This window comes from Canis lupus, chromosome X, assembly GCF_011100685.1.
Source record: "Canis lupus familiaris isolate Mischka breed German Shepherd chromosome X, alternate assembly UU_Cfam_GSD_1.0, whole genome shotgun sequence".
NCBI lineage: Eukaryota > Metazoa > Chordata > Mammalia > Carnivora > Canidae > Canis > Canis lupus.
In genome coordinates this window covers 849,392-872,187 of record NC_049260.1, presented here as the reverse complement: position 1 = coordinate 872,187, position 22,796 = coordinate 849,392, and the positions used below count along the sequence as shown (strand labels likewise).

Genomic DNA, 22,796 nt, shown 5'->3' with positions numbered 1-22,796 from the left:
GGGCGCGGCGCGCGGGAAGGGGCGGGGCGTCGGCGGGCGGCGCGGCCAATGGGCGCGGCGGGCGGGGGCGCGGGGCGGGGCTTCGGGCCCTTAGCGGCTGCGCGCTGGGCGCCCCGTCCTTTCGGTCCCGGCGGCGGCAGCGCGGAGCCAGCGGCGCCCTCCCTCCCTCCCTCCCTCCCTCGGTTCGCCCGTCCGTCCGGCTGTCCGCGCCCGCACTCCGCCGTCCGCCGCCCGCCCGCCCGCCGCCATGACGGAGCAGGCCATCTCGTTCGCCAAGGACTTCCTAGCCGGAGGCATCGCCGCCGCCATCTCCAAGACGGCCGTGGCCCCGATCGAGCGGGTCAAGCTGCTGCTGCAGGTGCGCACGGCGCGTGCGCGCTCGGGGACCCGGGACGGCGGTCCCGTCGGGGGGGGGGGGTCCGGGCGTGCTGCGAGGGCTCGCGGTGGGGGGTGACAGCGGGGCGGGCCGGCCGCGTGCACCGGGACCCGCGGCCGCCGGAAGTGCGAGGCCGCGCCGCTTTGTCCGCGCGCCGCCCGCTTCCGGGGCCGGGCCGGCCGCGCGTCACGTGGCGCTCTCCGCGCGTGCGCGCTGGGGCAGAGCTCTCGGGCGCCCGGAGCGCGGGCCTCGCCCCCGCGGTTCCCACCGTCGAGGCCGAGCGGACCGCGGGAGCCCCGCGAGCGCCCCCTGTGATGGAGGCCGGGACTTTGCTCCGCCCCGTTCCGGCCTGAGAGGCGGCGAGCCGCGGCGCTCCGCTGGGAAGTCGTTGCGCCCGCGGCCAGCTGGCGGCAACATTGTTGCAGCGCCTCCTTGGCAACATTGTTGCAGCGCGTCCTTGGCAACGTTGTTGCGGGTGGGGCAGTGGGAACATTGTCGGTTGACCCGTGCGGACCTGCGGGGACCAGTGTCCTGGGCTGTGCCCCGTCCTGTCGAGCCAGTGCACGCTCCCGTGCACGGATGAGCGGTGCGGACTTGCAGGGACCAGTGTCCTGGGTGTGCCCGGTCCTGTCGACCCAGTGCGCTCCTCCCGTGCACGGATGAGCGGTTCCGACTTGCAGGGACGCGCCTCCCGGGATGAGTGCCCTCCGGTGCTGGGTTGACCGGTGGTGTCCTGGGCTGTGCCCCATCCTGTCGACCCAGTGCGCTCCTCCCGTGCACGGTTGAGCGGTTCCACTTGCAGGCATAGGCCCCCCCGGGATATGAGCTCTCCCGTGGAGCTACCGTGCTCACATGCAGGAATTCCCCTCCAGGGACTCGCCTACCCTAGGGACGCTGGCTGGTACTGCGTGCGGGCCCTCTAACGAGCCTGTCCGCCCGTCTATCTCGCAGGTGCAGCACGCCAGCAAGCAGATCGCCGCCGACAAGCAGTATAAGGGCATCGTGGACTGCATCGTGCGCATCCCCAAGGAGCAGGGCGTGCTGTCCTTCTGGAGGGGCAACCTGGCCAACGTGATCCGCTACTTCCCCACGCAGGCCCTCAACTTTGCGTTCAAGGATAAGTATAAGCAGATCTTCCTGGGGGGCGTGGACAAGCACACGCAGTTCTGGAGGTACTTTGCCGGCAACCTGGCATCAGGCGGGGCCGCGGGCGCCACCTCCCTCTGCTTCGTGTACCCGCTGGATTTCGCCAGAACCCGTCTGGCGGCTGACGTCGGCAAGTCGGGCACCGAGCGGGAGTTCAAGGGCCTTGGAGACTGCCTGGTGAAGATCACCAAGTCCGACGGCATCCGGGGCCTCTACCAGGGCTTCAACGTGTCCGTGCAGGGCATCATCATCTACCGGGCGGCCTACTTCGGCGTCTACGACACGGCCAAGGGTACGTGTGTTCTTGCTGTGGGGCTGCACGTGCGGCGGGGGCTCCGGGATCCGCTGTTGGCAGAGCCGCACTCTGCAGGGTGGGAAGTCTGACATCCACACGTCCACGGGGTTGCTGGCGTTCGTGGCGTCTCCTCGGTGTGTAGATGGCAGTTTTGTCCGTGTGTCCTCACGTGGGCCTCTTCTGTGCGTCTGAGTTTAGATTTTTTACAGGGTGTTGATGGTGTTGGATTAGGGTCTCCTCTGAAGACGCTTTACACTGTTTTTTAAAGGCAGTTATTTTTAGGTATCCGGGGTTTTCAGCGTGAACATTAGGGTGTGCCGTTCACACCCTGAAAGCTAGTGTCTGTGCAGCAGAACCGCCTCTTGTGTGGTACATGCACTTACCAGGCTCGCCTGTCCCTCTCTGTAGAGAGAGCCCGTTCGTTCCCAGGCACTAAGCGTGGGCCTCAGGGACCGCTCTATGCCCTGCGGGTGGTTCCATGCCGTTCCCTGGTCGCGGGGGCTCCACGTGGCACCAGGGCAGGCAGTACTGCTCTTGCCCCGCTGTGTGTGTGGCACTGGAACCTAACGCTGGCTGGTGACCCCGCAGGCATGCTCCCAGACCCCAAGAACACGCACATTGTGGTGAGCTGGATGATCGCCCAGACTGTGACGGCCGTGGCCGGCGTGGTCTCCTACCCCTTCGACACCGTGCGGCGGCGGATGATGATGCAGTCCGGGCGCAAAGGAGGTACGTTGTCTCGGTCCTGGTGACCGGGACTTGTCCTCGGAGATGAGAGATACAAGAGCTCCTGGAATGACGGGCCCTTTGGTGGCCTCAGGCCATGGGAAGCGGGGCTAACAGATGAGGTTCTTCACAGGGTTTGAGACCGTAACTGTTGATCCAGGGGCGCTAGAACCCTGCAGCCCTGCCGGGTACCTGCCCGGGCCCTTGGTGCTGCCCGTGCTTTGGTCTTCTCTACGCTGGCCCGGGACCTTGCACTGATCCCAGGAGTGGACACGGGGCTGCAATTTGGGTGTTTTGGTTATAGCCACAGCAGTGGGCTGAGCAGCGGCCAAGACCTGGAGCTGTTGGTGTGCAGAGCCTCATTTTTCCCTGGGATGAGAAATCCAGGTCGCCTGGAGGGTGGCATCCGGTTTCAGTGTGTGGACCGTGTCTTCTGGGTTTCCCTTTGCTCTTTTCCCGAGTAACCTCCCAGTAAGCTCTCCTGTCTGTCCCTCTTGCAGCTGACATCATGTACAAGGGGACCGTCGACTGCTGGCGGAAGATCTTCAAAGATGAAGGGGGCAAAGCCTTCTTCAAGGGCGCGTGGTCCAACGTCCTAAGGGGCATGGGGGGCGCCTTCGTGCTGGTTCTGTACGACGAGCTGAAGAAAGTCATCTAGACATTCCTCCTCCAGACACGGGGGCCAAGGGAATCACGTAGAATCCTTTTAACTGTTACGGACCATTGATCTTCGAGAAATTCCAGTGTCCTTGTCCCGGCCAGATCACGTAGACAGGGCTGGGGAAGGTTCCAAAGGGGGCTCATTGTGATCGATCATCGGCACCAGGTTCCATGTTTTGATTCCGGGGGGAGGGCAATCATGACGTCTTCGTGGGTCCACGGGCTGGCAGCTCCGCCGCTCAGACCATAGAGTCCAGGTGCTTGTGGGACCCGGGTTGTGTTTAAGTATTTATTTAAAAAAAAGAATCATGTCTCCATTTGTACTTAAGCACTGTTCTCTTTTGCACAGCCGAATATTTGCAATTATGTTCCACGTCGGGCATTCTGCTGCAAAACCATAAAAACTGGGACACAGAGTTTCTGGTGCATTGTTTTCAACGGAGCAGCTTGTGGGCTCTGGGCTCGGGCATGGTGAGCGGAGGGGGGGGGATGCAAGGGGTCAGGGAGGCCACGTTCTGCTCTCCCTGGAGAGTCCTTGGGGAGAGTCCTTCGGGGACTCTCGGATGAGATTCCTAGCACCCTGGTGAGGTGATGGAAACAAGCTCATCTGCAGCTCGTTCTGCCCACAGACCACCCTGGGTGCTGAAGACAAGCCAGTGCGAGGGAGCCTGGGGCGTCTGACCCTCCCTGCTCCAGATCCAAGCCTCCCATTCTGTGCCACCTGCCAGGACCTCTGGGGCCTCCTGAATCTTCCCCCGCCCTCACCCCCGGTGAAGGAGCCAGTGTAGCCAGTCTCCCTGCTGAGAAAAACATTCCGGAAGTAGCCCCAGCAGCCACATCCTGTGGCCCAAGTCCGCCCTGGGGCAGGTCTGCATCCTGTGCGGCTGTTTGTGCAGAAACCCCCACGTGAGGGTGAGAGAAAAGGTCTCCAGACTGAACCTTGGACCTGCCATTGCTTCCACCTGTGAAGCAGGAGACCTGGGGTAGAAAGGCCAGCTGGGTTCTGAGAGGACACGGATATAGAAGGCAGGTCTGGTCTTCCCGAGACCCGGGTCAAGTGCAAACCCTTGTTTATGCTGCAATGAGGGGTCCAGTCTGAGATCAGGAGGTTTGGGGGTTGCCCAGGGTCACAAGGCAGCTTCCAAGGACACATGACAGGACTACGCACTGTTGACCAGCCAGGTTTGCCCTCCGGGCTGCACAGACAGCCTCTGTGGGCACCTGGGCTCCCCCTGCTGAGCCGTGGGGGTTTGGGGGCCATGGTCACCATCTCCCTGGGCCTGTGCTTTCACCCCCCGCCCCACCCCAGTTCATCAGCTGGGTGCAAACCAAGCGTGGCGACGGCTGCAACGATGGGAGCTTGCTTACTGCCCTGCAGGGAAGGTTCAGAGGGGCCAGAGGCCCCTTCCTCAGTGAGTGTGGGAGCACAGGGTCTCTGGGGGAGATCCTGGTTCCTGGGGGTGGGGGGAGCAGCTGTATCTGCGGGTTTGCATACAGCTGGCTGTCTTCCGTGGCCCCGCGTCCCACATCAACCCTGGCCCCTGAGCGGTGGTGGGAGACAGCCGGGCTCCCGGGGTTTCCCACGTGCCACCTTCTGCACCTCGGGGTGTCAGGTGCTTACGCGGAATGAAGCCGGAAAACGAGAGCAGGCCCGGCCGCTGAGGCCGCTGAACAGGCTCGGAGCAGCGAGTCCCGGGGCCTTGCGAGCAGCATCTGGGTCGGTCCCATTTCAGGGGAGACTGGAGGCCCCAGGGCCCCACATGACTATCTGGATCCCCCTCCCCGGAGTTCAGGGACTGGGTGCAAGAGGCCTTTATTTACACGATGAGCCTGACACAGGTGTTCCCTCCCCAGCCCACTACGCTCCTCCGGGCTCCCTCCTCCGGGCTCCTGGCCAATCGGGGAAGGACGTCTGAGGTCCCGCTTCATGTTTCCCCCAAAATGTGCACCTCGGCCACCGGACAGTCCTCCTGGCTGGCTCTGCTGGTGTCCCAGTGCTCCTGCAGGAGGCAGGGGTCAGGCTGGGCTGCACATACGCCCCCTCCCCCCCATGACAGCCACAGGGGCCTGGCTGGTCCTGGCCGTGCGGGTCTGGGACTTTGTCCAACTCCTCGCGTGACTGTCACCTGGCAGCCTTCCCCATCCCCCCACCATCCTCCCTCCTACCAGGACAGGACCAGCTTCCTGCTCCTCGGCGGGCGGGGCTGTGGCCTCCTCCTCCCGCACCCCTCCACCCCTGCACGTGCCAGGACCTACCAGCTTGGGGCTCTGGAGGTTGTCCGTGATGGGGTCCTTCATGTGAGGGATGGGAGGGAAGAGTTTCTGCAAAACTGAGTACCTCAGAGGAGAAAGACAACACATGCTCTGAATCCAGAACTCAGAGGCCACAGGCCGCCGGGATGGACTTAGGAATCCAGCCCCAGTCCCCGGGTGCAGTGGGGGGTGGTCTCGACTGCCTGTCCCCCAGGCCCAAGTCCTACAGCAATGAGGAATCCTGATCTGCAGGGACAAAACATCGCCACATAACAAGCACACCTGCATCTCCTGCCTGGGGGGGGGGAGGCTGTGCACCCCACCCCGACCCCTGCCTGGGACCCTGGGAAGCCTGAAGGTGGTCCATGGGTTGCTGGCTGCATGGAACCTGCCCCTGCCCTTCCTCATAAACCTCAGCAGGTTGTGCGTCCTGGGCGGGGCCGCTCAGCCTGAAGGGCTGGGAGGGGGCGGGCGTGGGTGAAGCCAGAGAGGCCAGAGCCTGCTAGGACACACCTCCCCCTCCCCCCCACCCCAAACACACACGGGGCAGCGCCTGATAGGACTTAGCAACTAGGCATCTGGAAGGCACCTCAGGGGCAGGAGTTGCTCAGGCGGGAAAGGTCATGATTATCCCATCACTGGACTCTTGCCTGCTGCAGAGGGGAGTGGGGGGAGGAGGAGGGAGAGGGGGAGGAGGAGGAGGGAGAGAAGGAGGAGGGAGAGGAGGAGGGGAGGAGGGCGGATCCCAGAGGAGCCCCTTCAGCCCCCCCCCGAATGATAGTGGGGGACGAGGAATCTGGGCACAGGGTGGGAAACCGAGCATCAGGGAGATATGGGAACATGCGACAGGACTGAGGACAGAGGGTCCTGAGGATGCTGCACGGGGCACCCAGCTTCTGGTTTCCGTGGGTGGCAAGGACCAGAGGGCCTAACAGGGTCACGTCTCACAAACCCCATGGGGTCACCTGAGGCAGCGGCCTGCCCCCGGGGACAGAGCAGTCCAACAAGTGAGACCCGCCGGTGGTGGGGGGCGGGGACGGCAGGCATCACACTGCAGGGAGGCCAGCGAGGTGGCGGGCGCGGGGCGCGGAGCGCTCACCTTCTACACAGCAGGGCCACGAGTCCCAGGACCAGCAGTGTCCCCAGCAAGACCAGTACTGACACCAGCCAGTCACGGCGGTGCTCATCCTTGGGGTCACACACTAGGGAAGAGGGTGCACGGAGCATGTCAGCGGGTCCCAGGGGTGGTGGTTGCATGCAGTCCTGAATGCTTCCCCAGGGGCCCCCTCCAGAGGCAGCAGGCGCGTCCAGGAGGGGACGGTGGCCACCTACCTGCCCGGGGGGGGGGCTGGTGAGGCCCCACCAGGAGAGAGACGCCGGCCCCCCCAGCCCCTACGCCTCTCCCAGCCCAGCGCTAGTCCCAGGCCGCGAGCATCCCCTGCAGCGTGGCCAGTAGGGGGAGCAGCTGGCTCACGGATCTGCAAGGACCTCAGGCTCCCCGCTGGGACAGGAGGCCCCCAGGGAGGGTATGAGTTTCCTGGGGTGCCACAACCAAGCCCCACACACTGGGTGGCTTAAATAACTGATTTCCCAGTCCTGCAGGCAGCGAGTCAAATCAGGAGGGGCCAAGGCTCGTTCCCCCTGAGGCCTGTCTCCCTGTGTTCCCCCTTGGCCTTATGTGGTCGCCCCTCTGTCCTCATCCCCTCTTCCTACAAGTCCTATGGGATCAGGGCCCACCCTATTGACCTCATTTTACCTTAACCACCTCTTTAAAGACCTTATCCCCAAATACAGTTCCATTCTGAGATCCTGGGGGTGACAATATGTGGAGTTGGGGGACACATCTGAGCCCACAGTGGAGGGTCTTTGCAGATGTAATCAAGTAAATGTGAGGTCCCACTGGAATAGGATGGGCCCCGCATCAACGACAGGGGTCCTTGGAAGAGAAGGAAGGGGAGACGCAGGTGCAGAGGACGAGCCCCATGAGGATGGAGACGGAGACCTGGGCCCCAGACACTGGAAGAGGCCGAAGGGACCCTCCCCAGAGCCTCTGGAGGAAGCGTGTCCCCCCCGGACCTAAGACGTCCGGTCTCCAGAGCTGGGGGAGGATGGATTTCTGTGGTTTTAAGCCCCCTCCCCGACCATGTGAGGTCATTTATCGCAGCAGCCCCAGGACCCCACTGACCGACATTTCCCACATGGGACCCGGAAATGGGACGTTGGTAGGTGTGGTTTCAGAACAGGTCAGGGAGAAATAGCAGGTCTCATTTTGGGGAAATCCTTGCAATCAGAGTCAGGAGCCCAGGCAGGCCCCCTGTGGGATAAAAGAGGACCCTCCCCACCCCTTACCTGCTGACTGCTTTGTTACCAGAAGCCCTGGGGCCTCTTACTGGGGGTCTTGTCCCGCCCACTCTCTGCCCTCCCATGGGGTGAGCACGAAGTGCAGGGTCACCTGTGATCTTCAGAGCCCTCTTTGGGGTCACAGAAGTGGGTGGAGCTCCAGCCCTGCTCCTTTGGGGGCCGAGGGCCCCAGAGCACGGATGACGAGCCCGTCAGAGCACAGGAGGGGGCTGTGCCTCCTGGCCAGGCGCGGTGGCCCCCAGCGTTCAGCACACGGGAGGGCGAGGTGGAAGGGCGCCCCACTCACCAAAGAGTTGGGGGGCGCTCCATTCGCTCCAGTCTTTGCGGAAGAAACCCTGCACCTTTAGTTTCGCCACGTAGTTTCCGGGATTGTAAATCACGAAGTGGTTTTCGTAGAGCTGAGGTTTAAAAGAAAAGGAGGGGGAGAGACAACGGGCCCTGGCAGGGGTGCCGCGGGTCCTCCCCCAACTCGTATGTGCAAGTTCTCACCCGCCCAATCCTAGAAGCTGACCTTATTTGGAAGCCCCCTCAGCCCAGACTTTGTGGGGTCCAAACAAAAATGTTCTTCGTCATCACTGGGACGTGATGCTCCACAGCCACCCCTGATGAGCCCCAGACACATGTTGTTGTGCACGGCGTGGGGCCCCGCACGCTCTGCAGCGGTGACCTCCCACCACCTCCAAGGAAGATGCGTCCCCCTGGAACTCCTGGTCGGGACCTTATTCGGAAGTAGGGTCTTTGCACGCGTGCCTAAGTGAAGGATCTCAAGAGGAGCTCCTCCCGGATGAGGAGGCCCTGAGTCCAACGACAGGGGTCCTTATACGGGACAGAGGAGGAGACGCAGTCACAGAGGAGGAGCCACGTGAAGACAGAACCTCACGTCCCAGCTGTTTCCCCTCCGCACCGACTCCTGGAGACCGCGGGGTGGGTGCGTGGGGCCCACGCGGAGTCCGGCACGGCGGAGAGGCCGCACAGTAAGGAAAACACACCTGCGCTTCGGGATGCCCGGTTCTGGGCACGCGGGGGACACTCACCTTCTCCGTGGACGCAGGATCGGTGCCCTACAAAACAAGACACGAGCGGCGGCTGCCTCATGCGGTCCCCTGACGAAGGCCCTTGTTTCTTTGAGCCCTTTTAGGTTTAAAGAGAAACTGAGCACAATATAATCAGTGACTGGGTCTAAATGATCGATATAACATATAAATAGAGTATAAAGCAGGGATTAGCGTAAAAACACCTTATTTTTTTTAATATAGAACTAATAACGTTCATCCTTCCAAGCAGTTTTAGGTTTACAGAAACACTGAGTATAATCGCTAGTTGAACATCAACAATAAATATAAAAGAAATAAAGAAAAATAATACATTCAAGTCGATAATGGAATATGAAGTACTAATTACCTCAAAACATTTCATCGTTTCCTTTTAATTTATAGACCTAAATATTTTTTAAGTGTATTTATGGTCTCTACACCCAACGTGGGGCTCGAACTCAGAACCCTCTACACCAACGTGGGGCTCGAACTCGAGTCGCACGCTCCACCCGCTGAGCCAGCCAGGTGCGTCCATACTTGGTCATTTTTTAGGATAACTTTATTCAGGCAAAATTTGCTTGAGCAAACCACACACTGAGGGCACAGGATTTGCTGGGATTTTTTGAGCAACGCGTGCACGTGAAACCACCGCCCGTCGCAGGCGAGGAATGACTCGGTCACCCCCAAATTTCCCTGTGCCCCCTGCCTTGCCTTCGTCCCCGCTCACACCCAGAGCACAGGTGTGTCACTCACTGTAGACCTCCTGCACTACACCTCTCCCTCTGTAGGAATGGGATCCCCCAGGGCCGACCTTGACCTACCTGGCTGACCTTGCCTGGGGGGCCGGATTCCAGGCCGGGATATCTTTTGCTCATCCCTTCCCTTGAGTCATTCCCACACTCCGGTCCCCACTCAGGTGGGCCTACGTTTTCATTTCTCTCCGAGCCAGACCCAGCGGGGGAATGGCGGGCCCTGCAAGATTCCGTCAATGCCTCTTCCACAGGGCCTGCGCCATGTTTCCTTAAATGGATGGGATTTTATCTTGGCTCGTACAACAGGGGGAATGGTCATCCACGAGGAACGTTTCAAAGAAGAAGGAGCCACGCGTACCATTCTCAATGGCCACCTCTTAGTGCCAAGCAAGTGTTGCAACCAACTGGGTGACAGCCTCACCCACCCTTGGTTTGGCTAGAATTTGCCATTGTAGCCAATCTAACGAGTTTATGGAGTGGCCTCTCCCTGTGGTTTGTATTTCTCTGGCACCATTTCATGTGTTTATGGGGCATGAACACATCTTTGGGGAAGTGGCTGTTTCCATCATTGCCCTTTGTTTTTTGTTTATTTGTTTGCCCTTTGTTTTTTTTTTTTTTTTTTTAAATACAGTTGTTTGTCTTCTTGGTATTGACTTGGAAGCCTTTCTTATCTACCCCAAACAGGAGTCCTTTGTCTGACATATATGCGCCTGGTGTCTTCCATCTGTGACTTGACCTACCTGCCCTTCCAATTTTACCTCTGTCTTTTGAATAGCCAACATTGTTACTTCTGTTAAAGTCAAAACGTTTTTTTAGAGTTTGTATGGTTTCTTTTGATGATTTTCACACATACACAACATCTTACATGATCTTCAGTAGTTTTTTTTTTAGATTTGTGTGTGTGTGTGTTAACAATCTTCATTGTTATGTAGGGTTTAGTTTCTATGTATTTTAAAATCTACTTATGCTTTATCTTTATTTTTTATTTATGTTTAATTATTTTCAAAAGACTAAAACACTTTTTTTTTTTGGTTCATATTTTTGTTGAGTGTATGTTTTATCTGCCTCCAAAGCCTTGGGGGTACAGATCCTAGAGAACCTAGAATTGTCAGCTAGGACAAGCATTTACCTTTTGTATTTGAAGTTCATACAGAAATCTGTGATTGAAGTGGCTTAATACTTTCCACTCCATCATTGAATAGGATTTATTACACGTTGCAGTGATGTGGGGTGGACTTAATCTCTCTAGAACAGGAGGAAAAAACCCACCAAAAACATTTAATGAGTAAGAAAAAAATCAACATCCCCATCCCCACCCCCACCCCACCGAAGATACTTTAAAATAGGCTTCATACAAATTTGGGGTGTGGGGAGGAGAAGAAAGGGCCACTCTAAGGTTAAAGAATGGGCAAAATATCAATATAGATGCATGACCAAATATGTTGAAATATCCTCTTGAATCGGCCTTAGGTCTAGCTGCTCAGGCTCTAGCTGTGAGAGACCCCGCCCGCCCGAGACCCCCTGGAAAGTGCTCTCAGGGTCTACACCCGATGTTTCCACTAGTGTCCAACAGAAGGAGGAAGGCCTCTTGCAGCCCTGGACTCCCCCCCACCCCACCAGCCTCTCCTCCGTGCCTGGCCTGCTCCCTACTCCCCACCCTGCGCAGAGCCAGTCCCATGTCCAATGTCCTGGGCCAGCCAGCTGCACTCCCGGAAACATCTGCCCCTGCCTTGCTGCATCCTCACCTCCCCCCTGACCGGGCCTCTGCCCTGCCAGCTCCTCCCCGGACATCCGTCCATCTGGGCCTCCCTGCTGGGTGCTGGGACCCTCCCGCCATCCCCTGGGGGCTGCAATGTTGGGGCTCAGCCCTGTGCCCTCCCTCTGGGCATTAAGTGCCCTCCTGACTCTGTGGCTTCTCCAGCTTCCCGTGTGACCACATCTGAATCTACACCCCGGGGACCACCTGCCCCAGGAGCCCAGCCTTGGGTCCTCCCTCACCTGTCTGCACCGGGCGCTCCACCTGGACACCTGGCTGAGCTCAGTACAGGGCAGACCCCCCAGATCAGGTCCCCTCCTCCTCCCCGTTCCATTATGTCACCGGGCACCCAGCCTCCCTCAGTTGAGGACTCTACCTCAGCAGCACCCACAGAATCCATCAGAAATTCCATCCCACAGATAATCTCCGACCCAGCTCCCCTCCCTCCTCCCTGCAGCCGTGCAGGCCGTGGGACCCCGCTTCCCGCTCCAGCTCCACAAATGGCCTTCTCCCCTCAAAAGAGGAGAGAGGGCAAGTGGCCTGCTTGGGAGGGTGCGCCCACTGGTGGGACCAGGGAGTGAGGCCAGGGAGGCGGGGGTGCCCCAGAGGGCAGCTGGGCCAAGCACCCTGGAGACAGGTCAGAAGCCACCCGCTGGGAGCCACCGAGGCCAGGCGAGCGAGCAGGGTGACCCTCCCGCCTCTCTGACTTCGGGCTGAAGGATGTTGAGATGAGCTCGTCCTAGATTGGGGAGGCCCTACGCCAAGGACAGGTGTGCACATAGCGGAGGAGGAGACGCAGAGGAGGAGCCATGCGGGGACGGGGGCAGAGATGGGACGCAGCGGCCACCAGCCCTGGGACCATGGTGTTATTTCATCAGGGCCGCTGAGCTCGGACACCAGCGTGCAGAGGCAGGCCCTGGACTCACCGATTTCCGGTAATTCGACACAGAGGTCGGAGCAGGGGATTCCGGAGCGTCGGCTGGTGCCGTTCACCCAGAACTGGATGTGCCTCTGCAACCTGGACACGTCATCGAACCGGCACCGGACGTGGACGCCCCGATCGTCCGCCTCGTATCGCGGACACTCCTGCTCGCGGTAGGCCCTGCGGGGACGGAGCGCCCGCGGTGACCGGAGGCCCACGGGCCCGGGAGGCCACGCCGCGCCCACGGCCACACCTACTTCAGGTCCCGCCAGTACAGGCGGTACTGCACGTCGCCGGGGGCCGCCCTGCCCACCTCCCAGCTGCACGTCAGGAAGTCCACGTCGTGCACCCAGCAGTCCAGGCCCCGCGCGGCCGCCGCCGGCTTTCCTTCTGCACCTGCAGGGAGGTGACAGGAAAGGCAGTCCCGCGGAAGGGGGCCTTCGGGGGTCCAGGTCCTGCGACCTCACACGCACTTGCCGCAGGAACGAACCCGGACACATCCCGAGGATGCTTGCCTCGGTTTCTCCCGGTGACGACCCCTCGCCCGGGGGCCTGCGGATGAAAACCTCCGGCAGCCGTGATGCCCGGGGGCGCCCGCCTTTTGCCACCCAAGCCCAGAGTCATGCCTTTCCCATCCCCAAGAGCAACCAATGGCTGAAGGCAAAGGGACGGCAGACAGGAGCGCGCCCCCCTCACCTCGCGGGACGTACTGAAGCCCCGTGGAGAACGGCGGGTCTTGCTTCACGGAGATGGTGAAGTTTTTCACTTCACATAAGGGAAGCACATAAAACTGGCAGTAACGGCTGTCGATGGCCTGGGAGAGACAGAGACAGAGACAGAGAGACAGAGAGAGATGGAGGGAGGGAGAGAGCGAGATTTACTCATCGTTGAGACGAGACGTAGACTCTGGTGTGGATGATACTCAACAGCCGCAAACCATCATCGCCCTCCACCTGCTCTGTGGATTCCACGCGATCTTCACCAAAACCCCAGCAAGTAAAAAACAAAAACAACAACAACAAAAACAAAACAAAAAACCCAGGCAGTGATTTCGTGGCGGCCGACAAATTGGAGACGGTGAAGAAATCACAGGTTGGGGGAGATGGAGGGAGGGCCCAACAGGTGGAACACAGGATTCATTAATTTTTAAAAAACTGTACAACAACGTCTATAAATTAACTCCATCTGCCAATAAATAAAGAAATAAATCCATTTATAAATAAATAAATCGATCCATTTATGAATAAATAGATCTGTTGAGGAATAAATACATAATAATTCCGTTCACGAATCCCGCTACAAATAAATTGACCCTTTTCTAGGGACCGAACGATAAAAGAAACTGGCACGGGAAAGCCGGGGAAAGGAGGAAACCAACATGGAAGCTCGGGAGGAACAAAAATGAAAGGAAAATGTGTATAAAGGTCATGGGGGATTCCAGCTTCGCACCTGCACGATTTAACACGTGAATATAAACGGGGAGCGTGAAGCCCCGGATGGATGAATAAGTAGAAGGTGATTTCTTTTTTTCTTTTTCTTTTTCTTTTTCTTTTTCTTTTCTTTTCTTTTCTTTTTTTTTTTTTTAAAGATTTTGTGTTTAAGTCGTCTGTACGCCCCACGGGGGGCTCAAACTCATGACCCCCACGTCCAGGGCCATGATCTACCAGCCGAGCCGGCCCAGGGCCCCCGATTGGCGGAAAGTAATTGATAAACGCCGCCGCCCGGTGTCCCGTTGATGTGTCTGTAACAGGTGCAACCAGACTGGGGGTTAGAGGCCTCGTCCCGCAGCGCACGTGGAGCTCTGGGGCGCCAAGCACCCGGTGCCTTCTCCGGCTCCGATCTAAGACTTCCTCGGGTGGCTCCGGGACGGCTCGTAGCCAGCGCGGTCTCGCCAATTGATTCGATTTACGGAAGAGCGCAGCGCCGTCGGGGGGGGCTGCCGGCAGGGCCCAGCACCTTCCAATGCCTCTCGGCCTCGGAGCTGGGGGAGCCACCCAGCTCTCTCCTACCCCGAGTCCCGGGCCGGCCCGCCCGCAGCACCAATCCGGCCGCGTTTTACCGCATTTCGGAACCCGGGCCGACTCCGTGGTCCGTCGTCCCCACCGGCCTGAGCGGTCCGGGTCTCGGGGAGGAGGTCCCGCCGCGTCCTGCTTCCCCCGTCGTCCGCCTCCTTCAGCCATGCACGCCTTCTCTGCACCGCACACTTGCAGGAGGGGCCCCTCTGCCCTTTGGAGACGCGGTGGGAAGGCGGATTCCTGAGGCTGCTCTCCCTGCCGGCGGTCCTAGGCTTTCGGCAGCCCGCGTGTTCCGCACAGTCAGCCGGCTCCAGGAAATCCCAGCGAGGCTTCTCATGATCTGGACTGTGTTCCCCAAAATTCATGTGCTGGAGCCCTCCCGCACCCCCAGGACCTCAGACACTGGTTGTATCTGAGGATGGATTAGTTAACGACAGGATTAGGGTATAATGAGGTCAGCAGGGTGACCCCTGACCCCCTAGGCCTGGGGTCCTTGTAAGAGGAGACGAGGCTGCAGATGTGCCCAGAGGGGCAGCCACACGAGGATGCGGGGACTTGGCTGGGCTCCGCGCCTGCCACGGCTGAGCACAGTCGCTCTCCACCGCTCTCTGGGGCCGCAGTCTTGGACGTCAGAGACGCACTTGCACCCCCCGCCCCTCGCCTGCACGTTCCATGGCCAAGCCCAGACTAGAACCCCCGCCGCTGCGACGTCAGAGCCGGACGTGGCTTTTGGGCTCTGCTGGCTCTTAGGTACCCCAAAGACACGAGCATCTGCGGCGTGCCAAGTGCGGGGAAGATGCTTTACCTTAGTGATATATTTTGAGTTGATGAAACACTTAATTTCAGAGACATTTCCACTGAGGTCCCAGGTCAGTCTCCTGCTTCCCGGCTCCATCCTGAGGTTCTTAATCGGTGAATCTGGATCTGAAACGTTTAGAGGTCACAGTGAGATGAGACACCGCGTGGATGCTCGAACCCGTATCACCACGGGGGCTTCCTCCTCCCACCCAGTTCGCCGACGTCCTCGGGAAGCAGAAGTCTAGATGGCCGAGGACCCTCGCGGACACATTCTCATTATTATTTTTAAAAATTTTAAAAAGATTTTATTAATTTATTCATGAGAGACACAGAGAGAGAGAGAGGCTGAGACACAGGCAGAGGGAGAAGCAGGCTCCACGCGGGGAGCCCGATGCGGGACTCGATCCCGGGACCCGGGGGTCACGACCTGAGCCGAAGGCAGACGCCCAACCGCTGAGCCACGCAGGCGTCCTCGGACTACGTTTTGAAATGCAGTCAAAGCACATGTATTCCTGCTGCAGGGTCGATGGGCAGGGCGTCGCTCGGAGCCGACCTCAGAACTCCCCAGATTTCACCCAAGACCTGCTCGCCCTCGTACAAGGAGCAACGGGGCCACATCTCGCCTGTAACTCAAAGCTGTAAAGCTCCACCAAACACCTCATGAGGTTTTCTCTGTGACCCCCCCCCCTTCAACGAGTTACAGGATATGACTTTCATCAACGTTCCCATAGTTTATAAACTGGCGTTGTGATTACTTATCAAGATCAACAACGTTTCCTTCATAGTCAAGACCAAACCATATCGACACTTTGGCTTCCGGCATCATTGTCCTCTGACCTGTAAGGACAATGGATTCCTTAGTAATAACAAAAAATTACATTTAGGGAACTTTTTTTCTACGTCAAAATGTACTTTTTGATAGATTCTCATCCCTCAAGATTTACACTCAGGTCTGCCAACGCATTAACGATCATTAAAACGGATAGGAAGGGTGAAATAGTAAGTTTTTTTTATGATTATTTATTTAGTTATTTTTAAATTGCTGTTCAATTTTGAAATAGTAAATATTAATGTCAGCATATTTCCATCGTGTTTTATTTTTTTATAAATAATATAAATATATAAATCATATATATATTTAAAGATTTTATTTATTTATTCATGAGAGACACAGAGACAAAGAGGCGGAGACACAGGCAGAGGGAGCAGCAGGCTCCATGCAGGGAGCCCGATTTGGGACTCGATCCCGGGACCCGGGGGTCACACCCTGGGCCAAAGGTAGACGCTCATCCACTGAGCTCCTCGGGTGCCCCAAATTATCAGATATTTAAGGAAGAAGTAGTATCATGTGCACAAAATTTCAAAAAACAAGGAGGGCGGCCAACAGGAAATATGTTCTAACTCATTTCAGGAGGCCAGCATTATCCCAGTATCACAATCAGACAAATGGTTAAAATCAAACCGGAGGGCAATATCCCTGATTAACACAGACGTAAAATCCCTTCAGAAACTATGACTCATTCCGATCCAGGAATACATCATGACCCAGGAGATTTACTACGGGAATGCAAGCTTTTAAAATCATGAATATAATTCACCCCCATTAACAGAGTAGTAATGATCTTCTCCAGAGAAGCAGGAAAAAAAAAAAAAAAAAAAAACCAAAACGACCACATTTACCAGCCCTGTGGTATTAGGAACTCTCAGCCAACCAGGCATGCAGGAAAGTGCTTCCTTACCCTGATCAATGTATGAAAAGAATCTTTGAGCTAATTCAGACTCAATGGTGAAGGACTAACCACTTCTCCTTAAGACTAGACCCAGGCGAGGCATCTGGTTTGGACGCCCATGTTTCACCGTGTGCTGTCCCCAGGGCCCTTGTCATGCGCTTTGGCCAAAGTGGAAGGGTTGGTAGGATGGGGGGTGGGGGTTTTGCAGCTTATGAGCAAACATGTGAAAGCTTTATAATTATTATTATTATTTTAATTAATTTATTTATTTTTATTTATTTTTACATGAAAGCTTTAGATGGCGTCAGCTGCTTCCTCCAGCCTCTGTTCCTAGAAAGCAGCTCCCACCTGCGGTCGGTGATCCCGAGTACCCCGGGCCTGATGTGACCACAGAGGCGACCGCGGGGCAAGACAGGCAAAACAGAGGTGGGACCCGGGAGAAGAGACCACACGATCCTCAGAGCCGGGGGTGACGGCCTGAGAGGTGGAGGACGCCCCTCCTCTTCCCGCCCTCCCGCATCTCCCAGCCCCCGGGGCGTGCGGTGTGGCCCCCTGAGTGGCTTCCAGGACAGTAGAGTGGGTGGCCCTTCTGGCTCTCACCCATAGGGCCCCCTGCAGGGGCCGGGGGACCCTGGATGTCTGCATGAATATTTGGGGCAGAGCCACCGGAGTCCCCTCGAAATTCAAGCCCGAGGCCTGACTCCCAGCACTTCTTGATGGGACCTTATTTGGCAATGGGGTCGTTGCAGGTGTAACTAATTAAGATGGGGTCGTCCTCGGAGGGTGTGGACCCTAAACCCAATGACAGGGGTCCTCGAAAGAGGCAGAAGAGGAGCCGCACACACAGAGGAGAAGCCCCGTGAGGACGGAGGAGGAGACGGGAGGGACGTGGCCTCCAGCCCCAGGACGCCTGGGGCCACAGAGGCTGGAAGAGGCAGGAGGGACCCCCCGGAGCCCCTGGAGGGAGCGTGTCCCTGCCGGAGCTCCGACGTGCAGTCCCAGAGCTGGGACGGGATGCAGTGTGCAGGGCTCTCTGAGGACCAACACCGTCCCCGCCCCCGACAGGACATCTGAATCCCAGCCCTGGTTGAGGAAGGAGCAAACGCCAATCCCCGATCGGTTACGAAATCCTGTGGCCGTGGCCGCAGCCAACATCCTCGGGCCTGACGCAAGCGCCAGGTGGAGACGCTGCGGGGCCCCGCGGAACCGCCCTGCCTGAGGCCCTCCCAGTGCGTGGCCGGGGAGCCTGGGGGTCCACGCAGGACTGACCTCTTGTACGAGCAAGGACAGCGTCCTTGGCCCACGTGGCCTTGTTCTTGCGCACACGTCTGCGGCCACGTGTCCCCTTCCTGTGAGGACACCAGCCCTGTTGCATGAGGACCCCCCCACCCCGCCTCATCCTAAATTCCATCTGTAAAGACCCCACCGCCAAAGACAGTCACATGCACGGGTTCTGGGGTGAGGGCTTCCAGGGCGGAGCTTCCTGGGGACACGGGGCAGCCGGCAACCACCGTGGTTCCCGCGACCCCGCCCAGGAAGAGGTCCCGCAGGTGGGACTCAGTTCCGCCCCGGGATGATGATTCAGGACCGCGGGAGGCGACGGCTGCTCGTGCTCGAGCACCTCGACCACATCACACGCGGCACCCCGGCTGGCGCGTGAAAGCGTGATCCCGTTGGTGGGGTGGGGGGACGGCACGGGCCAGTCTCTGCACCACCTCGCGCGGCCGCAAGGGCGTCTGTGATGATCTGAGGTTTCCCAGCCACACACCGCACTCGGTGCTCGTCCTACCTTTCTCGGAGCGCAGCAGACAGACAGACATCACAAGCACCGCGAGCCACAGCAAGGCCATGGCGCCGCCGCTCCCGAGCAGGGGCCGTGCGCTGCAAGAGAAGGGACGGTTAACGTGTGGGATGCAAGGGGTGCACGCCCGGAGCTCCTCTCGCCACCCTGCAGCTCCTTCCAGGAGGGAAGGCGCCGGGCATGGGCGTGGCCGGGGGCGTGCATTCACAGTCACACTTGTGCATGTGTGCCTGGGGGCCTGCATCGTACACACGGGCTTATGCTGTACACACTGCCGTGTGCGTGTGTGCATGCATGCACATGTGCGTACACACAGGTTGTCATGTATGTGCATGTCTGGGGGTGCAGGCGTACATCTGTGCAGGTCTCCTGTGTGTGCATGGGTGCACATGTACCTACATTACACACATGTGCATATACTGTACACACTGCCGTGTACATGTGTGTATGCGTGCCCATGTGTGTATAAGATTGTGCACATGTCTGCGTGCATGTGTACATCTGTGCAGGTCTCGCATGTGTGCACATGTGCCTACATCACACGTGTGCATACTGTATACACCCTACGGTGTGCACATGTGCTACACACGTGTGCGTGTCTGCGTGTGCACACATACACCTATGCAAGTCTTGTGTGTGTGCACATATGCCTACATTGCACACATGCATGTAGTGTACACACTGCCGTGTGCATGTTTACATGCGTGCACGCGCGTGTGCAAGCCTGCATGTGCATACGTACATGTATGCACACATATGCCCACATTGCACACATGCATGTAGGGCACACACTGCTATGTGCGTGTTTACATGCGTGCACGTGCATGTGCATACATACACGTATGCATGTTTCGTGTGTGTGCTCGTGCGTGCATCCCTGTCCGTGTGTCCGCCCGCCTCTAGACTTCCACCCTGAGGTCTGCGCGTGCTCCCGGCCCCAGCCCCGTGCGGAAAGCAGGAGAGCCCACACGCGGCACGCGGGGCACCAGGAAACGGCGGCGTCACAAAGCCCTGGAAGGAAGTGTCATTAAAAATACGAAGTCAACCCAGATGCAGTTTCCTGTAAGTGGACGCGCGGGCTCCAGGGGCCCCGCCGGGAGCCTCCCAGGGCAGCCGCCTGCGCAGCTAGCTCTGGGCCCCCGCCCGGGCCCGTCTCCGGCACCCCCGGAACCATCAGCCGCGGGTCTCCCGTGGGACCCCCAATCCTCCCCACCCTGTCATCCTTGCACACACCACTCGCGGCCCGGGGCCAGCTCCGTCTGCCCCTCCGAATCGCCCTCAAAACGTGCCCCCTCCGGACCATCCCACCTGGAAAAATCTCAGCCGAGATCCAGGAGGGAGCGGGGACTCCCCGTACCTCGTCCTGAGCATTCACAGCCCCCAGCGCAGGACCCAACAGGGACCGCAGTTCAGCCTTGGGGCTCAGGGAGATTTCCGTGTGAGCAACGGGGCTGACGATGGTTTCCCGCAAGTGCCAGCTCTTACGCAATCAGATAGCAAAAGGGCTTCTTGTCAAACCGGGGAGCCCTCCCAGGGGCCCCTTCCCAGGAGAGGAGCCTGGCAGCATCCAGCACTGCCTGTGTGTGCGAGGTGCCCCGGGACAGGTGCCGTGTAGCGGGTGTGTAATCCAGGGGTTCGGGTGAGGCGCGACCCGCATTGGGCTCCGTTTCCGGGTGTGTGTGTGTGTGTGTGTGTGTGCAAGCTCACATTCACCATGAGCCATAACCATGAAGGGTCCGTGCAGGAAATCACAATGACCGAAGATGAGAATGTGCAACAGAGAGACCGCGTGAGCGCGGCCCTAGGTGCTGAAGTTGGGTGGCCCCCGGGCGCCCGCGGCGGACACGGTGGGTGCCCACGTGCACCTGAGTGTGCAGGGGTGTGCACCCCACTCACATGCAGCCTTCAGCCAGCCCAGAGGACGGGTCACGGGGTGCGCGCCCTAGGGCGGGTGGGGTGGGGGCTGCCCCAAACGCTGTCTGCGGCCTCTCTGGGGGGCCCCACCCCATCACCTTTGGGACCTCGGTCCCCCCACGACCGGCTCAGGGCGAGTCCTGGAGTGACACCCGCCCTCTGCATTTTTCAAAACGTCTCTAGTCATCAACACGTTTATGAAAGTGAGACTCACACCCTGCAAACGTCACCCCTTCCAGATGTCACTCGGGGGACATCTGGTGCCTTCACCACGCCGGTCCGGTTCCCGAACTTTCCATCCCGCTCAGAGACCCTCCGTGAGCATGAGCTCCCCTCCCCGTCCCCCTCCCCGGAGGCGGTACCGCTCACCCACTTTCCGCCCACCCGGTGCATTTGACCGTTTCTGCACATTTTCCAAACAGCGGGATCCCGGAGCGGGGCGGAGCGTGCGCTCCGCTCCCTGCGCATCGCTCCCGAGGTGGGGCTGCGGGACTGCAGGTGCGGGGCTCGGTTTCCCTGGGGCCCTGGGGCCTCCTGGAGAGCTGGCGCGTTCTTCCAGGGAACACCCGGCCCAGGGCCGGCGAGGTGCAAGGGCGCGAGCATCCCTCCGTGCGCGGCTCAGCGCCTCGGGCCGCTCACCTGGGGAGCCTGTGCCCCCGCCCCCTGCTGCTTGCGCCGACTCCCGCATCCTCCTCGTTTGCGGTGCGCGCTGCGATTCCCGGACGCAGTGCGCACGGGAGCGCGGGGGGCGCACCTTGGCTGCAATGGTCCCCACTGGAATGCGCGTCGTGGCTGCCCGGGGGTCAGGGGGGTCTTACCTGGGAGGCAGGGACAGCCCCGCGTGCGAACCGCAGCCGGCCTGCCCGGGGGGTGCAGGGGCGCACGGGGCGCGGAGGGCGCGGAGGGCGCGGGGCGGGACCCCAGACGCGTCCGCCTGTGCAGCCTTCGCAGCTGTGCCGGAGGAACCGTCCCCAAGGCGACAGCGAAGCCAGGTCCCCGTCCTCCGCCTTTTTATGGTCCCCGCGAGGGGCCCCACCCCGCAAACCGCGACCCAATGAGGCTCGGGCGCCGCCGTGACCCTGCGGGCGGGCGCCTCTCCCCGGGTGACCGTCCCTGCCCGGCGAGCCCGGGTCAGCCGCGCCGCGAGTTCCCTGGAATGACTCCCCTCTTTCTCTGAAAAGCCGTATTTTCCGGTTTTCATCCGGGCGGGTTCCTGTTTGCTGCGATCCTAATTGCTGCTCCCCATCCAGGGCCGCCTTGGGCAACTTCCTCCGGTGCCCAGCGCGGACTCTGCTTTGCAAAACGGCCTTCGCAGGTTGGTGAGGAAGCGCGAGGCTGCCGCGGGCGCGTCCTGCGGGGCTGGGGTCGCCGGGAGGGTTAGTGCCCGCGGGTCGCGCACCCGATGCTGCCGCCGCCCGGATGGCTGCTCCCGGCAGCAGCGCTCAGGTCGCCACCTGTCCCTGGAGGTGCCAGGCCTCTGCCCTAGGGGCCCCGGAACCCCTCCCTGGGCCCCGGAGCCGCTCCAGCCGGCTGCTCGCCCTGCGCTTCCCAACCGCCTGCAGGCCGCTCCCCTGGGGACACACAGCCCCGACCTTCGTTAGACCTGCGTGCGGGTCTCCCGGTGGGGAAGCGGGACCAGCCACTGGGTCCCGGGAGGGGTGCGGGCGCTTCCGGGCTGAGCACCCGGGGGTGGAGGGGGTCAGGCGGTGCACGGGGGCGGGAGGGGAGCAGGCGATGCACCCGGTGCCCCGGGGTGGGTGGGTGGGGTGGGTGGGTCAGGCTGTGCACCCAGAGGTGGGGGGTGCAGGCGGTGCACCCTGGGGTGGGGGTGCAGGTGGTGCACTCAGAGGTGGGGGGTGCAGGTGGTGCACCCTGGGGTGGGGGTGCAGGTGGTGCACTCAGAGGCGGGACAGGGGGGTGCAGGCGGTGCATGGGGGTGGGGGGGAGGGGGGCACACGGGGGTGCAGAGAGGGGGCACCTGCTGCTGCACCCACGGACAGGGCCGGGTGCGGGCAGGCGGTGCACCCAGGGGATGGGGGGGCAGGCAGTGCACTCCGGGCGGAGGGGGTCAGACAGTGCACGGTGAGGGGCGGGTACTGAGGAGCAGAAGGGGAACCAGGAAGGGGTGACGCAGGACACACAGCTGCCAGGAGGGCAGGCCCCAGACACACCTCGCCCAGCCGGGGTGGGGCCGCCCTGCTCGCAGCCCCCCCACCCGGGGACAGACCTGCCCCAGGACAGACGTCGTCCCCCCGGG

General features: G+C 59.9%; 2 protein-coding genes across 6 annotated transcripts; one reads left to right on the top strand and one right to left on the bottom strand.

The window, feature by feature from the left end:
• The first annotated feature begins 118 nt into the window (after positions 1-118).
• SLC25A6 (solute carrier family 25 member 6) lies at positions 119-3,619 on the top strand. Its single transcript, XM_038586713.1, has 4 exons — positions 119-358; positions 1,328-1,814; positions 2,406-2,546; positions 3,044-3,619. Exons 1-4 carry the CDS (start codon positions 248-250, stop codon positions 3,199-3,201), a joined length of 897 nt encoding a protein of 298 aa, XP_038442641.1. The 5' UTR covers positions 119-247; the 3' UTR covers positions 3,202-3,619.
• A 1,333-nt stretch (positions 3,620-4,952) lies between these two features.
• Positions 4,953-21,684, bottom strand: IL3RA (interleukin 3 receptor subunit alpha). Of its 5 annotated transcripts, none has more exons than XM_038586710.1 (12): positions 21,358-21,684; positions 18,614-18,705; positions 15,102-15,220; positions 12,978-13,095; positions 12,539-12,677; positions 12,286-12,461; positions 10,733-10,848; positions 8,852-8,878; positions 8,104-8,215; positions 6,556-6,658; positions 5,460-5,533; positions 4,953-5,203 (listed from the first exon to the last, which is right to left on the bottom strand). In XM_038586710.1, the coding sequence occupies exons 2-12, from the start codon at positions 18,672-18,674 to the stop codon at positions 4,968-4,970; spliced, it is 1,281 nt and encodes a 426-aa protein (XP_038442638.1). In that variant the 5' UTR covers positions 18,675-18,705; positions 21,358-21,684; the 3' UTR covers positions 4,953-4,967. The 5 variants fall into 5 exon arrangements, with proteins under 5 accessions (XP_038442638.1, XP_038442636.1, XP_038442639.1 ...); XM_038586708.1 differs by lacking the exon at positions 21,358-21,684 and adding an exon at positions 19,983-20,082; XM_038586711.1 differs by lacking the exon at positions 21,358-21,684 and adding an exon at positions 19,934-20,059.
• Between the last annotated feature and the right edge of the window lie 1,112 nt (positions 21,685-22,796).